The following is a 25,698-nucleotide window of genomic DNA, read 5'->3' as shown; positions in this document are numbered from 1 at the left end:
TGAAATATTTCTTTATTAACAATATTTAGAATAAAACGTTAATAAAACATTTAATAGAACTCGTTGAAAAAATTACAAAGCGAGTATTTAGCGAGTCGTGATTACTTTCATCAATGAAATGGAATAAATTTGTAAATACCGAAGTGTTTTTACAAAAGAATAAGCCCTAAATAAAGAGAACCATCGTTTGCATTCCTTCATGCATACAAAAATGACTACTTAATGGAACATTAGAAAATCACTTCATTCATATTTCTCATCCAAGCTCAAACGACAATGCAAATCATGTCGACCCCTACGAATTCTTTTTTCATTTCCACTTCTAAGCATCAGCATATTCCTCATGAATTTTTTATTCTGTTAATAGAACATTAAATGCACACCTTCTTCGAGCATAGTGTTAAGGAATTACAATGAATGTCAAAGGTGTAATATGGAGAAAGTTGGAACACCTATAGAGGGAAGAATATTTATTTCAAGGATGAAGACAGAGATTTTTTGACGAGAACTACTAGATTTGTACCAATTTGTTGACTAAATATAAATAAATCTCTTGTATGCACTTCGGAATCAGGATGCATTGTTTTACTTTTCGAATATAATTTCAGTCAGCCTTGAGATGCTCTGTCTTTAGTGTAAGGCACCGAGTTTCAGTTTTAGTATAAAAGCTTTGAGACTTGCTGGATCTGGCATCAGTTTTTCTATCACTGCAGCTGATATCACACGAACAACATCCAAAATGAATTCCATGGTAAGAAAACTTTGCTATCATTTTTACTTTTTCAACAAAAAAAAACTTTCTTGCTCTTTTAAGTCTCTCATTGCATTTATATATAACTTTATTTATATCGATGACAATTTCTATTCATCTTTCAGCATCTCTGTAAAATTATTCCATTTAAAATAAAAAATTCCGAATTTATTGTATTTATATCAAAGACGATTTTCATTCATCTTTTAGTATTCCTGCTCACTTAATCCATTAAATTAAGAAATTCCATTAATCTTATAATATTTATAACTAATTCATTACATTTATATCTTAAACGAATTCTAAACCTCTCAGAGTATTTAATAATAATTAATTGTATTTAAGACAAATTACTTTAATTTTAAAGAATAAATACCTGATTATATGTGGAAAAAAATTCCATTCATCTTACAGCTTTCATATATTATCTTATAGTTTCCTATACCATTTATGTCTAAAGAATTATACGAAATGAAAATCCGTTAATTTTATAATATGTATATCTAATATATTGCATACATATTTTGGATGAATTCTATTCCTCTTACAGCATTTATATCGAATTATGCTTATGCTTATCTCTAAGTGCTTATTTCTAAGATGTATTCTAATAATTTTATAGCATTAATATCTAAATAAAAATATTTATGTCTTATACAAATTCAGTTCATGTTGCAGTATTTATATCTAATTAATTATTTACAAATTCCGTTTCATGTTGCATGTACGCTTTAATTATGTTTGGTATATTTGATATTCGTTTTTCAAATATCTATATCAAACAATCTTTATAAATTTTTATTCTTTATAATACATTTAAAAGTGGATATCTCTTAGTTTTAAACTTATAAAAATCACACAATATTTATATATTCAATAAAAATTTTGAAATCGAATTTCAAATCTTTTTCCAAAACCAAAACTTTTTTTGACAAATAATTCAATTATAAAACGAATGATTATACGCATTTTTTATGAAAAAAATAATATTTGAAATTAATTGAATAAAACACCCAGTACAGAAGAGAATTTTTGGAATCTGCATTATATTAAATACCGTTCTTTAAAATTCATTTTATAATTTTTAAATTTCATTTATTGTTTGTAAACAAAGTTATGCTTAATTATATGCTTTTAGATTTATTATATATCTAAGATAGAGTAAAAGATTGCAAATTTTGAAACTTATTTTTACATCCTCATAGTATTAAATGTTAATGTAGAGTTTTTATTTATTATTTTAATAAATGAACATTAATTCCAATAACGTGCAACGAATTTTACTTGTTTTGATCTAAAACAAATTGTATTAGTGATGAAAATATAAAATTGTATTGATAATTTGGCTTTAAATTCGAAAAAAAAGTTGCTATACCGGTTACCAAAAATAAAATTTTAACTTTAAGAGAATTGAATTTTTGTAAACCATTGATAAAAAGGCAGTGAAAATAAACTCGTTTTATAATATTTAGAAATATTTATTATTTAACATTATTCTTATATGATTCATCGTATGAATTTGTGTTACATATAAAATGCTGGTGATTTTTGAAATGAAAAACATTACTATACTTCGTTTATAAAAACGAATATTTTTCATATTAAAATTTAAAAAAAATAATTTTTTTTTCCAACTATTTACGTAGAAAGAAATTCAGTTAAAGAAATTAAATTTTTTTTTTAAAAAGTTTCTTTATTATCTATATTTATCTATGATTATTAATTTTTATTATTTTTCCCATTTCAGCTAGTCATCCTATTAGTTGTTGTCTTAGCAGTTTGCGTATCTGCTCAATATCCTTACTATGGAGGATATTACGGCGTAGCCCCTCGCTACGGATACCCATACGCATACAACTATGGCAACTACGCTGGAAGACTTTACGGTTACGGTTATAGGTGGAATAATGGTGCTTCTCTCGTTGCTCCATACACTGCTGCTCAATGGTGGAAGAAATAGGAACGATAAATTGAGTGAGTTTTATATTTTAGAAATTTTTAGATGCAATTTAAAGCGTTCTTTTATATGATCTTATCTTCCCAAGAAAATAAGTGCGTCACTGAACCATAATATAGGTATTTAGAACTATTTTATCGTGGAAAATTGATGCAAATTAAATAAGGTGCTGTTTAATACCGGTTTTGTATAAGTTGTACCCAGGGACTACTATGGTTGTACCATAGTAACAGGCAGCTATCAAATCTAGGATGGTTTAATTTGCACAATAACAGAGTTAAATTTAGTGTTGCAGAAAGTTTACACAATATAGTAGTTGAACACGCTAAAAAATTTCCAACATTATTAAATTCGTTTATTTAAATTCAATTTTATAAAAATTCGTCTGCATTTTTGAGATGCAGATTTTTTTATCAAACTTCTTATAAATCTTTGGAAAATGAAATTTTTTTGGTCAAAATTCATATATACTATAATTAAAATAAGCTGTACTAAGTAATTTTTAAACCTTCTAAGCCACTTTGAATTTTAATTATGTTATTGATATTGATTGAGTTTTAAGAGTTTAGTTAAAGCAGTTCTTATCACGCAGCGTAAGACAGTCAGTTTCACTTCTTTTTCTCGTATATTTTATAAAGTTTTCATAAAAATTGTACAAATTATGAACTATTTCTACAAATTATTTTTAACAACTTCTAATCAAACTAATTTTTTTTTCTATTATTAACTTCAAAATTATTAGCCTTATTCGGGTTCTTTTGAGGTTGAATTATAATTACGTAAAAATATAAAAAAATCAATAACTAATTTTTTTTAACATTTATTATATTAGTATACATTTTAGACTTTAATTATTCGATGGTGTATCGACATTCATTTATTCTATTCAAAATATGCATTATTGTCTATTAATTTCCTTTCATTTTAGATTTAGTAAAAAATCCAGGTTTAAGTGTTCAATAACCATGTTCAACTTAAAAATATTTTTAACCTCATTTCATCGAATTTCTTCTCATAATTCATAAGAACATTTTTTAAAAATTTTCTTTATAGTTCATGATTTAGTTTTACTAGTATATGATATTATTAAAAATATTTGCACTGAGAAAAAAATTATGATAAATTTACTGTACTGTAAAGTAAAAGTAATAAAATTTCTGGTAAAAAAAAATTTAGTTGATAAAACCAAAATAAAAGGAACGGCATTAAAACACTCATTTAGTAGTTTTTTTCTTAATATGGTAGCGTTTTAAGGAAATTCTGGTTTTCAAATTTATAGTTCTTATTATAACAGATTTTTGGTTTATCATTTTAGACCATATCTTGCTATACTCATACAAACTATCCTGTTTTTCATTAAGATAAATAAGATTCATTATAGATTCATTATAAATAAGATTCATTATAGATTCATTATAAAAAAGATTCATTATATAAATAAGATTTCATTAATGTAACTCATTAGTATAATAAGTATCATAAAATTTTTAGAATATTTTGAATTAAAAAAAAATGAATGGGAAATTCTGAAAAAGTGTAATCATCTTCTGTATACACGGAGAATCATGTGATTAAAACTAAACTCTTGTTATAAAAAGTAAAATATATGATATTTAAACTAACAATTTGGTAATTTTTCCGTTTCCAAATAAATAATAATCTATAAAAAATTTATTTTCAAAATATAAAAGGAAATATTTAAATAAATTAATAAATTAATTATAAAATAAATTAATAATAAATAAATTAGTAATAAAATAAATTAATAAAAAAATTTATTATTTATAATATTTTTTTAAAAGTAAGCATTCTTTAATCGACACAAATAAAGTCTGGATCACTTGGTAATAATTTTTTTGACAACTGATAAAAATTACAAATGCTTTAAAATGTTTGACTTCATTTGTTTGCTAATCAATTATTAAATTTATGAATATAATCTTTTTTTAGGTAATGATTGATTTCTTGGAACTACATACTTATGGATATGACTGGTTGTTTGCTCATGAAGTTAACTTCATTATCATTCTATGTAAAGTCCGAACATTATATTCATTATTTTGTTTATACTTTGCAATAAATATATTTGTTTAAAGTTTTAATGCACTTCTTAAAGTCTCTTGCAAAGCAATTTTTTATTATTTACATAAGCAACAAAGAACAACAGCCCAGTTTAATATATTATCCAATTATATCGTAATTATTAGATAACTAGTATTTAATGATTTCAGAGAATGATTTAATGATTAATCTGTTGCTATATAATACTAATTATAAAAATATATACCAGAATCAGAAATCATTCCACTTTTTAATGAAGAATTAGCTAAAGCAAAATTTTATGCATTTTATTTTAATTTTAAGGAACTACCATTATTTTGATGTAGTTAAACATTATTAATTTAATGTATTAAATGAATTTAATTCATTAAAATTTTTGAAAGAAAAATGCAATTCTTAAAAGCATGATTACATCAATATGATCTTTTATCAGCAAGTTCGAATTATTTGTGTGTAGGGGTAAATAAGAAATTTTCGTTCTAATTTAACCAGATATTTACATTCCTCTTACTAGAAAAATAATTTTACGCAAATGTAGAATTTCTGTAGTCGTTTGAGAGGATGAGAAATATATGAATTTCTGTCACTAATATCTTTCCGAAATCTGTGACCCGATTTTGATACGAATTTTCTTAGATTGGATATTACTAGGACTCGTAGTGTCCCTAAAAAATTGAAAAAGTGGTAGCAAAAGTTTGAAAATTAAATATAATTTTATTGATTCGTATTCAACACTAACCTTCATTTTTCCAATAAAACATATCTATATAAAAAATCGAGAATCATCTAGCAACAAAAAATCACATTTTTTGTATTTTTAATGTTAAATTGGTAGCTAATAAAAACCAACCTTTAGTTTTTTTTATTAAAATATTATCACTATTTTCGAATTTCTTCTAGGACAGTCTAAAAACTAAACTTTTAATATAAGTGACATATATTTATTCAAAATTTTAACCCTTTCGCGCCGACTGTCACAAATACGTGACAGCAAAAAACCGTATCAATCAGGGTAAGAAGATAAAACTGGTAATCAAAGTATTTCTTTAGCAGTTTATTTGTGGGCGGAGTTATAATTTTTTGATTTATTTAATTCACCATTACTTTGTTCAAAATAAAACTATTTAGTTATACTTTGAATTAACATTGATTATATATATGATTAAACAAACAATAATTAAAATAAAAGCAAAGTAAGTCTGTCAAATTAGTAACGACTACATTTAAGTTACCGTTTTTTATTTAATTGCAACTTGATTCTGATTTTGTACGAATGCTTTTCTGAATCACCCGTCCCCAAGGGGTTAATGAAGTTATAGTACTCCAAAAGGTGTAATTGAAAAATTTGCAATCAAAGTAATTAAAACCAATAATTATAAGATTTAAGTAAGCTGTAAGAAATGAAAAACAGGTTTACATTCCATATAGATTTACAAATGATAGATTTGTAACCATATTGAATTACAAATAATAGGTTTAAACATAATAGGTTTGCAACTATAGTTAACAACTCAGTATATTTAACTATTCACAATGTTTAAAATATTTATTATATAGAACATATAGAAAGCAGAATTTTTTTTTAATTTTGATATCACTTAAAAAACATCACCTAATAAATATCAGATCTCACTTATTGGGTTTGAAATTATTTAGGTCAAAAGCCTTTTGAATCAAATTTGTATCTAAAAGTAAGGCATAAATTTTTTTACCATTTCAAATAGTTACGAAAAATTTCCGGAATGAAAAGATTTGGTAACAACATACAAATTGTGAGTTAAAAGCCAAAAAACGGTTTAGCTTCCTCATTGAAATGACGTCATATAGTAGCAAAAGTACCATGTGACACTTATCCTTTTATAACTTTAATAAAATAATTACAAAAATTAAATAAAAAAAAATTTTTTAATACATCTTTAAAAAAAAATTTTCGCTTTAAAGCAAAATTGTCTTTTACAATAAATCCATACGCTCTAACTACAACAAAAATTCCGTAGTTTCAATAATTGATTTTCCTAGTGGTTGCATAGGTAACATTTTAACCAGTTAGAATTAAAACATTAGTGTCCACCGCCACAAATAAATAGTTTGAATAGATACAATAAAGATTATATGGCTAAATGGTGATGTTTCTAAGTTCTGATCAAAGTTTATTTAAAATTCGATTTGTTTTAAAAAAATTTGCTATAATTTACAATCACTACTAGAAAAAGAAATATGAAATGTTGGAGAATAGGAATATATCGTTCATCTTAATTGTTCGTTATCAAACAGTAATTTTTTATATTTATTTTGCAGTAAAAAATTATAAACGCTAGAGATAAATCAGAGCTGACTATTTGGTGGGATAAAAAAGAAAAGAAACTGGTAATAAAATCATTTCGTTTTTAGCATAGTTAAATAGACATGACTACTATTATTTACTTATGTACTAACTCTATGTGGACAATCATCTTTTCATGGTAAATCTGTTGTCATAACGTGAAAGATAATGCCTATGATCCTTCAAGCAAATGCTCCAATTTTGGAATGCCCGACCTGAGTTCGGGCAAAAGAAAAATTGGTGTGTTAATTGTGTGAAGCCCGAACTCAGTTCGTCCTGTGCATAATATGTAATTTACCATTTTTCCGATAGATAACAATACTTTTTTTTAAAAACTTTTCCCGCTAAAAGTTCAGCAGTTTCGTGCCATTTGTTAGAAATTAAAAGGAATCCAAGGAACATGGAATTCATGAGAGTTTATATGAACAATAATATTGTTATATTATTTATTTATATTTATTTTGAAAATTATGTCTGTAATTTAAACAAAAAAATACTGTATTCCATTTACATTTCCCAGCTTTGTGAAAATATTAAATATAGTAGTTATTTCGTGAATTTTTTTTCAAATAATCTATTTCTAACATTTTGATGATAATAACGAACGAAATTAAAAAGAATTTTTTTTCCACGGGATAAATTTTATCTGGCTTCAATACCAACAATTTTGAAACCCTTTTATAGGATTGTGATATTTTATTAAAATACCTTTTTAATGAAAATGAAAAGAAGCTTTTGAAGTCATACTTTCATTTTTGTCAATACAAAATTTGCTATCCTATCATTTCTAAAAGCTTCAAGTATGCTCTTTCAAATTGTACCAACAGTTTTTCCATGTAAAATCTTTAAAAAAAATTTGCTGCTAAAACTATTTATACAGAGTTAGAAGTGCTTCCAAAATTTTGTCCAACCTCTGTATATGTCACACTCTTAGAAATTTCTCGAAAAAAAATGGTTAATTGACAATTTATCTAATTGCTATTTTACCATTTTTAAACAAAACAGTTAAATGACCATAAATAAGATGGTAATCAAACTGTTAACTGTGAGAAAAACAGTTTATTAACTACTTTCACCTAATACGGTTAAACTACCAAAATTTTATCGCACCAACTAAGCCCATCTAAAGAAACCACTTAGTTCCTTGCAGCTGAATGCATGTTATTTTGATTGGCCAAGGGGACTAATCTGTTCGTTTCATGACCGAAAGAATGGGGTTCGAGTCCTAGCGTTGACACCACAATATTTCCTCCATTCCCTTCAACACATGAAGAGTTTCCAGTGTCTTGTACTTCGATGCCCTTTACCTAACGAAAGACCTTGCTCCAATGTCCATTTAAAGTTTATTTTTACGGTTATGAAACCATACTAGTAGTAAATGGTTAAAAAACCGAATTTTTTGTATTCATAATTTTATAACCATATTAGTTGTAAAATATTTCAAAGCAGTAAAGGTAAAAAGTGTTCTTTACAGTAAACTTTACCGTTAATTGGATGGACAGACTGCTGCCGGTTATTTTACCATAATTTTAGAATGAAAATTCTAACAGTGTATAACTGTTAATAAATGTATATTTTGAAGCTTTTAAAAAACAAACTAGTAATAAAATTGCTGATTTTTACGATTTACTGTTTATATATCATTATTATTTCACATTCATTTGCTCATTACATTTTCACTAATCTTCCTGAACTTTCTTCATTTCCTTTCTTTTTCTCACTTCAAATGTCTCCCCAGATATGGAATAACAAATCCAACTCCCTCAAGATTCAAAACCCGATCATCAGTCAATAAAATTATAAGAATAATCGAATCAATTAAATGGGAGATTTGAACCTTCTTACCATTAAAAAAAAACTGACAAAAAAATTATATAACACCATTTAAATTTTTTTTGATTAAATTTTTATTACTTCGTAATTTTTCACGGAAGAACGGACAACACTCATACAAAACTCCCCCCTAACCGGAATTTCCTTAAATCTTAATAATTTCAATATCAGATTTGAAAATTTAACTAACAAATAGAATATCTAAATAAATTTTAGTAGCAGGAAGATCACATCCTTAAATTTCTAAAAATATTTTTATTAAGTGTGAAAAATTAATTTATAAATAGAATATATTAGTGAATTTTGATGTTATAAGCCTATGTTATTAAATAAAAAGATTTAGATTAAATACTGAAATTTAATTAATAAATATAATATTGTTGGTTACGATGCAGAAAACCTATCACATCGTTAAAACCTAAAAATATTTTCATTTAGTTATCTGAAAGTGACACCATCGAAATCATGTAAAAAACGAAAAACATGTACGGACATAATAAAAACATGTTTTAGAAGTTCATTGAATCAAAATAACAGTTGACCGTGCTCAGCAGCATTGGGCATGATGACTGGCGCTAGCGAACAATTCATTAGAATAAAAAGTTGTTACAATTTAGGCAATTTTTTCCGTTAAATATTTCGGAGGGAAGAGGGAGACGAAAAAACCCTATTACTACAGTGCCTTTAGAATATGGAGAAAAAAAATTCTAGTAAAATTACTGCTCTGAACGGTAATGACATATCTATTAAAAAGCAAGCTCATTCTGGTTAATGAAACAAAATAGATGCAATTTAAACCATTCATTTCGTAATTTTCCCGTTTATTAGATAATGGTTTACCGGAAATTCTGGTTTTCAAAATTAGAATCCTTATTACGAAACGTTTAGTTAATACAAAGCTGAAAAGTAAATATAAGCTCTTAAATAAGGCTTTTATTTGGTAAGGTACCTTGAAAAGATACCAAATTTTGCCATATTTATCACATTTTAGCCTATATTATTAAATTATATTTTATTGTTAATTTCATCAAAACCATTACCAAAGTGCTTCAGTAGATATTACGGAGCTTTTTGGTGTTCTCATAGAAGTAAATTTTACCATATTCTGGTAGTTTTGACCATACTTTTTTTTCACTGTATGTACCTTCAACCTATTATTAAAAGACCACAAATTGCCATACAGCCTACAACGTTTGTTGCCTAAATTAATCAAGCCTCATACGTGACTGCTTTGATTGTGGAATTTATATCTTATCCCAAGAATGTCCATCAAAATTAAGCTGGAGGAATCCAGACTGTTGTTCAGTCTTCAGCCATTGCCATTGATGCTGGGCTTGATTCGATTCTGTCCTCTGCCGATTCGTCTGCTATATCGATCCTGTCTGACAGCCGAAGTTCTATTCAGCACCTATCTAAATGGCATAAAATGGAATACAGAAAGGGCAATTATTAACAAACTGGAACATCTTTTATCTTCTCGCGAGGTGCACTTTCAGTAGATACCATCCCATGTCGATATACATGGTAATGAAACGGCAGATATTTCGGCTAAAGACTGTGCCGTTGGACCCATCTGATTCACTAACTGATTTGGAGCTGTTCTCAAGAGCTAAAAAAGCTGAAAATTCTTCTTGGACCATCCCACCTGCTCACCAACGCTACCAGGGAAAGTGTCTTGGGGATGCTTTATCATTAAAATTTTGGAGGCTGGACCAGACGGCCATCACCAGGCTTATCAGCGGGCATTTGAGATCTCTGTCTTATTCCAATGGTAAAAAAGGTTTCCCAACCTGTCTGAAGTGTGCTGACCATCAGGCCGTCTCTGACCACATACTAAATTGTCTGGGACTTCCTAGGCAAGATCTTTACACAAACTCAATTTTAGTATTAAACTTTCTCAGAGTATCAGATTTCGTAGACCTGATTTAGAGTTGCTAAGCAACAGAGATACGCAGCAACTATAAGGACTTATATGAACAAATATGTACCTTTCTCCATTAATTTTGCTTTTCAGTGCATAATTCTATATTTCAATTACCGTTGACTAAAAATTTCTAAGTTTTATGCAAACATATTTTAAAAACGGAGCCATAAAAAAGATATCTTAAGGAATACTATTTCAGTAACATAGCCCTCACGTTACAATCCCGTTTATACTTAATTTTACCTGATGCAAAGGATAATAAATAGTTAAATGTAAAAAAACGTGTAGTAAACTACTCTTTTTGTTTTGATCACTGGTGTTATTTTTAAAATATTTGAGAAAACGCAGTATAGTCTGAAATTTAATTTGTAACAATGCCTAATCTCAAACCCATGAGAAAATTTCATTTTTCAAAAGTTTCTCCCGAACGAACTAATTGAAATTTCTATGCGAAATTTAGGATGAGGACTAAATCCTCCTGCATCCACAGTTCAAATTTCAAAACACTAGCATAAATGCTTCTGGAATTATAAGAAAAAGACATACACGCACATACACTAACTCCTCATTTTATTATTATAAATATAGGTCACTTATCGAAAAATGCATAAATGAAAGTATCGCATTCCATTTTTTTAATACCGAAATGAACTAAAACCACATTTAAGTACTTCATTGTTTTATTCCAATGCTATTGTTTATTAAATAAATCGTAAAAGACACACTAATCTACATTAAAAGAGAAGGCGACTATTTCAGGGTTAACGTGAAAAGAGCATTTTAATGATTTTTTTTCTATACTGTGAATCTCTGATTCTGAATAATTTTTTCTAATCCAAATGCAAAGAGCTCTTGAGATAATTCCAGTTTTTGGCAATGGTGAAAAAGGTGAAGCTACTTGAATTATGGATATTATCTTAAAGGTCATATGTTTAAGCAAACAGTAACATTCATAGTCTCAAAGTCTTTCCATAAAAATGATTTTTTTAGAAGAAAATATTTTTTAATAAGCTGCTAATGATGGCTGTAAAAAATACAATAGAATGGTGAGTTAAACAGCATATACCGACATGGAAATTATTTTGGTATTAGCTTAGAGCTTACTATTTGAAAGAAATTGTATCCTTGATTTCGTACAATGGACTAACTTGGCCTTTAAAAGAATTTTGAAGAAATTTACGCGCATGTTCTATGTATGCGTATTATAGTAAAAACCAGAATTTCAATAGCTATAAAAACACCTTTTTTTAAACAATACGTAATATTTTTTATAAAAAACTTTTCCATTCCAGGTTATTTGTTTTATTTTTAAAAAAATCGTCTCTATAGATATTAATAAGAAACGTAGGGGCAGAAGTTATGACAGCGCGTACTACAAGCTGTTGTAAAATGATTAAGAATTAAAATCGCCATTTTAATTTATTTATTAAGAGCTACTATACAAATTTCGTTCTAGTTGTGAATTTTGTCATGCAAAATTGCATAGTTTTAAATAAGATATGAATGTATAAGTCTTACGATTTAAGCTTTTTTCTATAATTGGATACCTGCGCCATCGTACGTAGATCGCTATGTCATCGTACGTAGATCGTGGGATTTGTAGATTCAGAAGTCAATCAGATCCGACATACACACGTGACGTCGCTTACAAGTATCCAATTAAATCATGTGATTAGGCATAATCACTTCACTTCTGCTCGAGTTGCACGTACTTAATTAATAAATTAAATAACAATTGATTAAAAAAGTATTTTTCGCGAGAATAACTGGAAAAAAAATAGTGCGTGGAGTCCCTCCGAGCGGAAAAAGTTAAACTTCGCAACCTGCGACGTTAATTGTAGAATAATCAGCAGTCGTAGAAGGATCACTAGTTCTATTCAACGACTCTTTTTCCTGCTCCACTCGCTTCCGTGCTCTGTAATCACGGTAATAGTGTGCATTTTCCCCTCTTGAACCAGTGGAAGTGCTTGTGGTTGCCTCATCGTCTCACCCTGGAAAATGTATTTGTGTTAATAATGTATGTGAATGCGTCATAATGTAATTTCAAAAGAGAAAACCTAACAATCAATTGATATTCACAAGAGACGTACCTTGACATAACCTTAAATCCATCTTAATTGTCCGTGGGATTGTTTTCACTCATTTTTTACAATTGTTATCCACTAAATTTGAAAATAAACAGTACTACCCTATTAAATTATATGTGTATCAAAACAAACGAAAAAAATATTTATAGAAAAACAATTCGCGATCGCAACGAACTATAGGGGGCGTTGTTGTATGAGACGCTTACCTGCGATTTCTATATGAACCGTCATTCAGTTACTCTGGAGACGTCGTTAATGTAGCGTGTAGCATTGCAACGTTCCTTCTTTAATGTGGCTTATTAAATTTAAAAAAGAAAAATGCTTGATTCCCTTTCTTGTACAACCGAAAACAAAATGGTATCTCTTTTTATTAGAGAAGGAACATCCAAAACACATCGGAAAAATATTTGTACATTAACAGAAAAAAATATGTATATTCTTATAAGAGTTAAAACCTAATGCCCGAGAAATAGTATTACTAAATTTAATGATATAACATGAAAGGCCCATTTAAACTTTACATTCTATAGTTTTAAGAATCATATTACTACAAAAATTAAAATGAACAAAAAGTATACATAAGCCTCATAATTTTATGAAATTTAATTTTGTAAACAACATTTTTTTGACAACAATTTTTATCAAAAAATTTCAAGTTTCAATAAAAATCATTATTTAGAAACTAAGAAACGTAAAATAAAGAATGCTGACAAAACAAAAACAAAAAAAAAAAACAAACAATTCTTTTTTGTCGCCATTTTTAGTGCTACGAATATTCGTCTTTGGGATTTGCCAAAAACAAAACAAGATGCAATTTTATTTTTTCAGGAGGGAAATATTTTACCGAAAAAACGAAAATGTACCAATTCACACAACATGAAACTTTATCTTGGTAAACGTACGTTTTGGAAATGTTATTTCATTTGGAATCTTATTCATCAGAGTTCATATGGCGATATGATTGTTTTGAATCTATGCTAAACTCTATATCGGCTCATTTTCCACCGAAATCCGATTAACTATTTTGATTTTAAATAAAGTGTTTTATTTTATGAATTGTCGCAAAAATTTTAAGTGTAGATTGGCGGCACTTAAAAACCGCCAAATCTGTAGCGGCGGTGGCGTTAATACGTAAGGACCGAATTTTCATTCCATACTTTTCTGAATCATATTATTTCAAACATTGGAATATACAAGAAGTATACATAAACACATAATGTTATACCATTTAATTTTTCAAAAGTATTTTGAGAACAATTTTTATCAAAAAATTATAAACTAAAAAACGGAAAATAAAGAATTCTTAAGATAAAAAAGAATGTTAAGAATTCTTAACATTGAAATAAAAACTTTCATATTGTTTCTTTTTTTATTATTCTTATAGTTCTAAATCAGACGTAAAAAACCATTCTGTAGAGAACCATCATCAAATGAAAAAAAAATATTTACAAGCAAATTTTTTATTGTAAAAATCATTGCACTTACCTGATTTATGATTCCCGGAGAATTCCAAAATGATAAGTTTCTTGTTTGAAAACTTTATTCTCAAATAATAGATACATAGTTTATACCTTCATTACTTTTAGATAACATACTACACAGCAAAATTTTATAATTGATATGAATTTGAATATGTAGCTAAAAACAGAATAGCTGAATTCTAGTTGAACTTATTCTTTCAAAATTAAAAAAAACTTACCAAGAAAACGATTTAAATTAATTAAGAATCAGCACAAATGACACTATTTCAAGTAACTTGGATAATTTTTTATTGTTGTTTTCCGAATTATATGGATACAGAAATATATAGTACTATTCTATAACGAAGAAGAATATGCTATAACTATTACAATTCTGTATGTTCTGAATTCATATTTATTCACTGGAATGACGAAAGCAATGTTGACTTCACTTTAATTCGTAATGAATTGTAGACAGAAGAAATGCATTTTACCTTAATACACACATCTGTAACAGTATCCGAAATCAGAAGTCATCAGTTGCAAGTTTGTTGATAATAGAAATTAAAAATTATTGAGGAATTTTTCTTCAAATGTTTGGCGTCTTCTGTTCCTGAAAGATTTACTAATATTCTGGAGATTTTTTTCAAGTTCTTCAGCCTTTTCCTTAGGGAAATTTTGTTTCTTATTTGCTGCTAAAAAATGGCGTCTGATTCAGTCAATGATTTCGATGGAACTAAATGAAAACGTGATAAATTAATGTCCGATATTTACAGGCCCCCGCTAGACGGCGTACTCGAGCGTTGCGATCGCGATGCTAGTGAGAACCAAAACAATATGGAAATGAATGAGGGAAAACTGGATCCTACCACGTGATTTCCCGGCCAATAAAAATGTAGCGTTAAACGTTTAACGCAACCTTGTTGGAAGTCGTATGAGAAGTATAACTTCAAAAATGAATTACAATTAAAACTTTTGAAAGGTTTTACGGATTCTCATTTTGTAAAGTGCTTTGACAATATCTTGGAGAAATCTTTTAAAATTTGTCTAACAGTTAACTGTAAACGTTGCGAAATGTATTTATTTTGACGGAAATACGTACTTTTTTTGAAGAAACACACCTTCATTTCCGCAAATTCGGGTTTCCTACTTTCAAAGTTGGGGGAGACGCAGTTTTAAAAAGCTGGCTTTCGTGATTTTACAGCCATAACGGTTCAAAGTTTTATTATGCTTATGTTATTTTTATGCGTCACGTTTCTCTTAATACCTTTTGAAGGATAGGTTAAACTATAATAATTCTTTCAGAAAAAATAGTAAGCCCTTGACTCAAAGACAAATAGATTACATTATGGGAAATTTAAATGAACTAAATAATTTTTATTAATTAATTTGTTAATAATGAAAAAGATTTTGAATTGCAAGCTAAAAATATTTTTATGTATTCAGAACTTTTTAATACTAAATCTAGATTTTCATGCCATATGATCAGCAAAAAAGTGCTTAAAAATCAATTTAAGGAATTAATTATTGGTATTGAGAAGGAAACGCCATTTTGAGATTAGATTGCCAAATGGCAATACTTAATATTATGCGGCATTCGAGTTTGTCGTTAAATTAAAGAGTTAATCTTTTATTTAATTAGTTGCTTGATAAAATAAGAAACGTACGTGTATTCAATAGTTTTTAAAATGAAAATGTGATAAATAGCTATTCATTACTCGAATTTAAAATTTTTTGCTTGAGTTTCAAAATATCCCTTCAACTTACATTTCGTCAATTTCGTGAGTAACTAACATTTCGTCAAGATAAAAGCTAATCATAAAGTAGAAATTCGGTATTATATTCAATTCATTGTACAATTCGATAAGTTTGTTGAAAAAAAATTCCTGAGTCCTGCTTTACAAAAATCAATTTCTACCAAATATTTTTATTTGTCTTTGCAGGCCCCATAGATGTCAAAATTTAATGACATTTGGTTTTAAAGGTTACTTTTGTATTCCAAATCAAAGGCAATAAAAAAGTTATATATTTCTTGAGAGGAAGTGCGTTTTTCGGTCAACATATTCCTCCACAGTAAAAGTTAACTGTTAAACGTAATCATATTCTTTGAGATATTGAACTACAGAATGAAGTCCGACCAACCGTTTAATAGTTATAAGGATGATTTGCTTCTTCTTCTTCTTTTTTGTACATTTAGTCCTGTAATGCTGTATTTATACGCTTTCATAGCTTTAAAAGGACAAACTTCATTGAAAAGTCAGCATTACAAACACAAAAACCGCAGCATGAAACACAAGAAAACAATTTCTTTTCAAAAGAAGGATAGTTATTAAATATATTCGGAAATTTTCTTTTTAAATTTCCGTTTAATAAACTAGTGAAACCTTAAGTTTTAATTTGCATAGCGCCTTTCCCGGGATAGTTACTTTTGTGAACGATCTGCTGTCTCTAACATTCTTTGTTTGAGAACAGTATTCGAAAAATTGCGCACATACTCCTCAATAGCATCATTTTCCAGATCATTCACTTCCGAGTTATTTTTTTCTGGCCTCAAACGAGACATATTCATGGGCGGGACAACTTTGGTCAGTATGGACGATGGTCATGGTTTTCTCTAGAGCTCTTCTTCTTCTTGCCAATTTTTAAAATCGCTATGTTGAATCCAGAACTAAGGCAGAAATGGGTGATTATTTTGATGCTCGTATCTCAACTTTTGCTACATTCAGTAGAGCTAAAGCTCCGGATAAACGCTGAACTCACATTTGTGAGAACGGGAGTTCGAATTCAGCTGGCTGAAGACTTCCCATGTAGTAAATGGTAACTGGTGTACGCTAAATATATCTGGTCACAAAGTATTATTCCCATGACAAATTAATACCTCTGGGGGTACTGAAATGGAGATTGATTGTTCTCTGATTCAGGTCAAAATTACGATCTGTGGATGCATGAATGGCAGAAGTTAAATTCTTAGCAATAGATGGCGCCACTGGAAAAAAGGAAAAATCGCATAGCCTCTGCCTTAATGGCAGCCGACAACAACAACAAAATCTTTCTCGAAATTCACTTTTAATAGTAAATCAGAAAAAAAATATGGTAGCAAAAATTTTTAATTTTAATCTCTTTTAATGAAGTCTTAAATTTTATTTGTCACCAAATATTGCATTTTTAGTCACCTGTGGCAAGCTTGCTTTTTAGTATAAGAAGTTTTTTTTTTTTTCAAAATGATTCAATGATTTTGACAAGTATCAATTCAAACAGTCATCATATAACCATACGATTATGTTTTTTATCTTGACGAAAATAAAAGATATTTGATTTTCCCTAGCAATTTAAATATTGTGAAGAGATGGTTTGGTGAATATGCAGGATAAAATATTTATTCATGAGATTTATGAGAAAATAATAACATTTTAATTTGATAAAGCAAAATATTCACCTCTTTATCAGTCTTGCCCACTTCTGGTTTCATAGTTCCAATGACAAAAATGATATCATAATTATTTGCATTTATCCGAGCAAAATGATACATAGTACTTACTACAATGTAATAACAATTTAAGTATATTTGTATAGTTAGTTCAAAACTTCTTCAAACGTTACGAAATCTAAAATAGTTTAATAAGTTCTAAAGTATAAAAGATATCACTTTGTCTATTAGGGCTGTTATTCTATCTTGAAATGAAAGTTATTGAGAAAAGACAAAAAATATAATAATGAAATTAAAAGGGCTTAGGATAATGATGTGCCACTTTTTCAAATTTTTCCGAAGATCGATTTTTAAAATCATGTTTGGAAGAAGAAAAATCTCATTTTCTAAGTATGCAATAAATGATTCCAAGTATATCCCTATTATCTAATATAAATTGCTAGAACGTGAAAAGTACCTTTAAAGAGAAAAGATTAAACAGTACTGATGTAAAAATGTCACATTTGAAAATCGTTGACTTATCATTATTGTGCCCCGAGCTCTTTAATTCAAAATGCTTTCAAGACTATTTAAATGATCATTCAGATTTTTAAAGCAATTGTTTATTAATGTAAATTTTTTCAAGAAATAACAATATACAAAGATAACAATGATTTAGCTGAACATATAACAATTATATTCAATTTTCTGTCTAAGCATTGAAATCATTTTTCGCAGCAATAGGGTCCAAATCGTTTGCCTGAAAAAAGGAAAGAAATTTAAAAAAGGCATTTAAAATTTATGAAATATAAAACTGTGGGTACAATGTGCAAAATAAAAATAAGGAATCGTATTAAAACTTTTGATCAAATAAACAGATTGTCACGTAATAATACTTAGTTTTTATGGATAGATGGATTATCTACCAAATAATTTGTACTACTGATATTTCAAGTTAGAAAATGAAACAAATAATAACCTGAATAAAGTATGTCTTTTTTCGACAGACATAGATTTTTGACTCTCTAAAATTGAGGGTTGGTGCAATCTAGAACAGCGTCCCAATAGACAGAAGAGCTGTCTAAAGTTTGGGCACCTAAATGCTTATTTCACAATTTATGTATATCGTCTGTCTCTGGTGTTATTTAAGTGAATACAAAATATTTTGTAGAAAACTACAAAACTCTTTCCTCTAAAAATTTCTTAGAAAATATAAGTTATGAAACTCATTTATATATTAGAAATTTCTTATCATTTAAAAATTTCTTATTATTTAAAAATCATTAATAGTTTTTTTAATAAATAACTGCCGATTTTTTGTTATTGTAAGGCATTCAAGTTTTTACCTAATTTTACACAATGTAATTTTATATAAAAAAAATACGAAATTTTTGCGAAATTGATTAAATAGTTACTGAATCATAAAATTTCAAATAAGTCGTATTTTTTAATCTACATTTCTCATCATCTATTCAACTAATAGTGTTCAAGTTTTGAAAGCTGAAATTGCATAGACAGTTTAAAATTATATAAATGCTTCTTGAAATTCAACATTGTTCGACCAGTATTAAACTAAATAATAAAAATTTATTTTGACTAAACATGAGACATAAAAGGATTTTTGTATATAATTTTTAATGATTTTTGTATATTTTGTTTCTTGTTGTATATTTAGCTTGTAGAGTTTTTCTCTCTCATAATAATTTTTTAAAACTTGCAGCACGGGATAGTTTCCGCAATATAAGTTTTCTGCAATATAATATCACTAAATACATTTAAAAAATGCACCTTGATAATAAATTAACTGATAGCCAATAGTAACTAGCTTGTCCATATTTATTTTAATTAAAACAATTAGTTTAATTAAAACAATTAGTTTAATTAAAACAATTAGTTTAATTAAAACAATTAGTTTAATTAAAACAATTAGTTTAATTAAAACAATTAGTTTAATTAAAACAATTAGTTTAATTAAAGCAATAATTTTAATTTAAACAATTATTTTAATTTAAGAAATGAAAGTTGTGTATAGTTTTCTAATAGTATCAAGATTTAATAAAATCATTGCCATTAGGTAATGAGAAAAACAAATATACTAAGAATAACACCATTTCCGAATATTATTTTAAAATAAAGGCAATATATTATAATTTTAAATTTATAATTACTTCAAAAAAAGTATCACGCAAGTTGTATTAATAAAGTAAACGTTTATTTTTAATAAAAATCCTGTATAATAAAAATAATTTTTTTAAAAAGGAAAAACATTTTTCGGTGAAAATGCATGAGTTATTCTTCCCAATATATTTTGATGGACTTGTTTGTTTGATGCTGTCAAACAAACATTTATTGTTCCAATTTTTAATAGAGAAATGTTGACACTTTAATTCAAAAGAATAAGAAGATTTTCAGATTTTATATAAATATGATGCTTAACTTTTTCCATATTTATAAAAATCCGTTTTAAAACGAACCTAAACAATAATATTAAGCAGCTTAAATTTATTCTTTGTTTTATTGGAGAACATAAATAATAGCGAAGCTTTCATAGGTTTTATTAAAAACCAATTCTATTTTAAGTACATATTATGGAGAAAAAAATACATCTTACCATCAAATAAATTTATTTCTTGTAGAGGTAATCATAGACATTGTTGAAATAGTTATGACCATATAGTCCTCCATAGTTATAAAGACTGTGTCCGAGTCCACCATATCCACCATAGTTGTAAACTAGAGGATAGCCAGGATGATGGTAATTATCAGCGTGGTCATAAACAATGTAAGTTGCGAGGCAGCATACCAACAATGTGGCGAAAAGTACAGAACTCAACTGAAAAAATGAAGATTTTTAAATTCCTTAAATGTGTAACACAAAAAAAAATAATAATTCTACAATAAATGAATTAACGCAGCCATGTTTAATCATAAACTTTGCCACAAAAAGAATGATTTTCTGGAAAAAAAAAGGGGAAATATATATATATTTAAACAAATTTGATAATTTCTGCTGTAACTCACTATTTTAGCGTTGAAAAGTCATATTGCTTTAACTTAATGCAAATTTAAATAATTTTTAGTAATATATTATGATAGACGAGAGCTTAATTATTATTAAAAATAAATTCTAATAATAAAACGCAATGTGTTACCACTTTTTACTTTTTTTTTAAAAAAGAAGCAACTTCATTGCTTAAAGGATACTCCGCATAAATTAGTTTAAGTTCTGTGAAAGTTATAATTTTTTAGGCTTTTCTTTAGCACTTTTATTTTGATTAAATTTTAGTTCCTTCCCTCTAATTCTAAAAGAATTAATTAAATTGTAAATTCTTATAGATAAACTCTTTATGTGAGAGTAAAAACCACGTATCTGAGATGAAGTGACGTTCAACATTTCACTTCAACGTTCAAAAGTGGCTCCCACTTCAATGTTCAAGTAAAATACATAATTAGAAAATAATTAGTTTTCCATATTAACTGCACAGCTTTTCTTTAAAAAACTTTTTAATTCTAACGAAGTTATGTCTTGCAACTTAAGACATTGCTTAGAAACTCAATACATAGTATTATTATAATAAATTAATGTTCGAAATTTGCATTTCATTCATTTCCTTTATTTTGGTTTCGGCATATCTTTTTTTTAATAAAATATTTGAACTCTGCCAGATGCGAAATATATTAAATTTTATTCAACTTCTTCAAAAGGTTGCTTTGTTTGAATGATTACTTTTACCAAAGGTAGTCACACATGTATAATTTTTAAATTTGCACACAATATGTTTTACAAAAATGTTCCACGGTTGCTATTATAACTAAAACTCTATTAACATATATATAAACTACCGGTTATAAGTAATACTCTGCTGATTTAATTCCAACGTTTCTATGAAAAATATTTCAGGTCCCGCAGAGTTCTATTAAAAATAAAGTTATGAAATTAAAATATTTTTGCCTATTTTTGAATGATACAATATATTTTAGCTACTACGACATTTCCACAATTTAAGCAATAATGTTGACTTTTATAACTGAGAACATTGTTATTTTAAACTAAAGTTAAATAAAAAAAATTATATCGTTTGCTAGCCTTAAATAAAGTTAAAACTTACGTTTATTAGTTTAAAATAAATTGGCAACCACATTCTAATTTTGTATAGAACGCTGCGACCACTGTATTGTTGTTTAGGTAAAATCTTCGTAATTTAATACTTTAATTGAAAAGGATTTTATTTACTACCTAAATTATTTTCAGTACTGCTGAGACACAATAGGATGTCGAAAAAACACTATCCAGAAATAACTAGATAAAAAATTTTAATTTTATCAAAATAAAAACAATTGGATCTCTAGAAAACTTTCAAAGAACCTAAAGAAACTGCACTTCAAAAAAACTATTTGTTATGCCTATTGTCCATGCAAAATTTTTATTGCTAAGTATACATATTTTCTAAAGTAAATTTTAATTTATGTATGATTTTATAATTTCTTTCTTTCAAATTAAAATCACGTGATATCAATCATATAGTTATTTCTAAGTCTTCACGAACCACATTTAGCAAGCCTGCTATAAATATATAATTTTCATAACAAAAAGACTCAATTTTGAAAAAAAATGAAATGACACAGAATTGCCGCAAATCTGTTTCCATTGTTTTAATTTTATTATACTTGAGTGAGTGAGTTATACTTGAGAGTTTAATTATATTGATTCATATATTTGAGTACTTGAGTCAGAAAGTAAAAATTTAGATTCAAAAATATGGGATTAAAGAATGACATAACTATTGCATGCATAAAAATTGCTTATTTATTGAAGTTGCTTAAGCCACGAAGAAATAAATAAAATGGTTTATGCTACCAAGTTATGAATAACGGCAGGATAAAACTTTTTTCTACTTGTAATTATAGTTTAGGAAAAAAAAAATTTGTGGAAAATAGTCTGATTAATTCACGAAAGAATCTAAACATTATCATAATTATTAGATAAATAGATGCATTTTTCAAAGTCAGATGCAGAAAAAGACATTAGTATATAACTTTTCTATTTAAAACAATTATATTTGTTTATATCACCGCACTTGAACAAAGTAACTTATTAACAAAAAATATTGCATTTTTCTATTTAATATTATCATTTTAAAAAAGTTCAAACTGACTAAGAAATATTGTATAGGACTTTACGTATTCAAAAAACAAATGTTCGCGCTCTTGTAAAATCAATATTTTAATTATATTCATTTTGTTTATTAACTATCATCACAGTCCGTGGGACATATAATACTAACTAATATTTCCCTTGATACCTAAGTGAATGAAACTGTTGCTCCTAAATTTTAATAAAATTTATTTAAACTTTGAAAAATCCAAACTTCATACGAGTGAAGATCAAATCAGATTGAAATCAAATATAGTTCCTTTTCTATTGAAAAAAATATATTGCATTAGGGATATAGCCGTGTTTCTGAACTTTTAAAAAGATTTATTTACACTTAGCGAATTTTTTAACGAATTGCATACGAAGAAAGAACAATTCAGATTGAAATTAAATATAATTCATTTTCTAAATGAAATACTGCTGTCTTGATGTCGCTGAAATGATTTAAAAATGAGTGGAGCATTATGGAAGGGTTCGACGAAAATATGGAAACACTTCAAGAAAAACTCCATAAAAGAAATATTTCTTTTTTGCAGCAAATGGTTTGGAAACTTTTACAAGGCAAACCAATGAGCGCAAATTGAAAAATCATGCTTGAAGCTTTTAAAAATGATGATTATATTTATTAATGCAAAGTTCGAATTGACCAAAATGAAGAGAGGCAGTTAATAACTTCTTTCTAGCTTTAATATAAACAATTTTGAAATATTTTATAGCAGTGCAATATTTATGCTAAAATGTTTTTTTTCTAATTATAGTGGTATTAAAAAAGGAAAAAAAACTTTAACTTACTGCGCTCATTTTGGTGGGTAAAAATCATGCATAGGTGAAAAGGACACAATTTCTAAAAACTTCAAACATGAAATTGTATCCTCAGTTTTGCCCTATAAAATCTTCCAAAACACTTACTGATAAAGAAATTATTTACACAAAGTTAGTTTAGATCTGTTTCCATATTTTGTCCAATCTATGTATATATTTAAGCTTAAAAAACGTTTTTATTTTCTCAAAATTTATAACAAATATAGAGCAATCCTAATTCAAATCAAACATAACGCACTTTTTTTTCAAAAATCGCTTCCATCAAAATCACTAATTATTTTTTAAAAGATATTTATAAAGTAATTGAAAGTGGAAACACTTTTATACTTAAACTTTTATTTACAAAATTTATGGTATATGGCACTAGCCAAATTGAAATCAAACGGAGTTCAATTTTGATTGAAAATGCTTTGCTTTTACCAAAATTAGAAATTTTAGCTATGATTTGGAACTGAGAAGACATATACATACCAGGAATTGCATTTTCGTTTGACTCTTGATCTACTGTCTTGAAGCAAATCTGTGTCCCTTCACTAAAGTGATCTAGTTTATATAGGATGAAAACAAAAAACTAAATAAATTCATGTGTAGCAATATATCTTCTGATACCTGCCAAGGACGAATTCTTGCAATGCCTAATTTTTTTGAATTCTTCATCAGGTAACTCACCTTTTTTTTCATTTAAAAATACACCCGTTAAGAGCTTAATTGATCTGTAAAGCACGCAAGAGGTAAAATCCCATTCTTAATCTTATATCTGTGACGCCATATTGTCCCGAAATTTATGCTGAAAAAAATTGAACAGACCAAGATTAAACTGATGCCAATAAAAATATAACAAATTTTAGTCTAATGTGGTGCGTATCCCACTGGAAAACGACTTTTTCTTATCGAATATCAAGCTAATAAATTTCGATAAAGATAAGTGATCTTGTTATTTTACAATCATTTGACGTAAAATCCAGCATCTAATCTAGTATGCAACTTTTTGGATGCCTTTCTAACTAAGGCATTTGAATGTAGAATCAGTTCTAAAATATTTAATGAAGTTAGGTTAACAGAATAAATGTTTATTCCTTTTAATAAAGTTGTATTTAATAGTGCACAAAATGCATAAATATGCATTCAATTTTATGTAGGAAGAAGAATATTTTTATTTATTATTAATGGAAAATGTTTAATGAATACAAATCCGTGCTTTCAATTTAGCAAGAAATCATTTTATTTCAAAATGCGAAGTGTTATCCCCTGCTCGCTTAGCATCTCTACCCCATGATTGCTTCGAAAGCAGTTTTGTTTCTCGACTATGGGAATAATTTCGGAATACTGGGATTGTATCACTCGGGAATAATTGGGATTTTTCTGTTGCATAAGATGTTTTAACATATCTTAGATACTTTCGCATCACTGATTTCGAATTTGCAATCGGTTTCTAGAAATATAAGCTGCAATTTTTTACATATTTTGATAATATAGTTCAAACTAGGTGTTTTAAAAAAGTCACTTGAGTAAATAGTAAGAGTTCCCACTTCTCTGGTACGTAGGACGTGATAAGAAGAATGTGAGAATACATTTCTGTTTATGATGCGATAAAATAAGGTCGTACGTTTTTGTCTTAGTATTATTTTTGAAGACAAATATATATATATATATATATATATATATATATATATATATATATATATATATATATATATATATATATATATATATATATATATATATATATATATATATATATATATATATATATATATATATATATATATATATATATATATATATATATATATACTAGCTGACCCGGCAAACGTTGTTTTGCTATCTGAATTATTTCTAGGGTGTGAAAATATATCTTATTTATTGTAAGTGTGTGCGTGTGTGGTATATGAGTGGAAGAGACATGGAGTGCTGTGAAC

General features: G+C 27.3%; 1 protein-coding gene and 1 long non-coding RNA gene across 2 annotated transcripts; one reads left to right on the top strand and one right to left on the bottom strand.

The window, feature by feature from the left end:
* The first annotated feature begins 319 nt into the window (after positions 1 to 319).
* LOC107437693 (uncharacterized) lies at positions 320 to 4,810 on the top strand. The gene is made up of 3 exons (XM_087150518.1): positions 320 to 751; positions 2,499 to 2,725; positions 4,659 to 4,810. Exons 1-2 carry the CDS (start codon positions 740 to 742, stop codon positions 2,709 to 2,711), a joined length of 225 nt encoding a protein of 74 aa, XP_087006644.1. The 5' UTR covers positions 320 to 739; the 3' UTR covers positions 2,712 to 2,725; positions 4,659 to 4,810.
* A 13,597-nt stretch (positions 4,811 to 18,407) lies between these two features.
* LOC107437711 (uncharacterized) lies at positions 18,408 to 24,292 on the bottom strand. The gene is made up of 3 exons (XR_001583288.4): positions 24,251 to 24,292; positions 20,414 to 20,635; positions 18,408 to 18,562 (listed from the first exon to the last, which is right to left on the bottom strand). It is a non-coding gene; the product is annotated as an uncharacterized LOC107437711 (long non-coding RNA).
* Between the last annotated feature and the right edge of the window lie 1,406 nt (positions 24,293 to 25,698).

The sequence above is a fragment of the Parasteatoda tepidariorum genome, chromosome 9 (assembly GCF_982258835.1).
Source record: "Parasteatoda tepidariorum strain Cologne lab strain chromosome 9, Ptep-v5.0, whole genome shotgun sequence".
In the NCBI taxonomy this organism is placed as follows: Eukaryota; Metazoa; Arthropoda; class Arachnida; order Araneae; family Theridiidae; genus Parasteatoda; species Parasteatoda tepidariorum.
The sequence above is the reverse complement of the archived record's forward strand: the minus strand, read 5'-3'. Positions and strand labels throughout refer to the sequence as shown.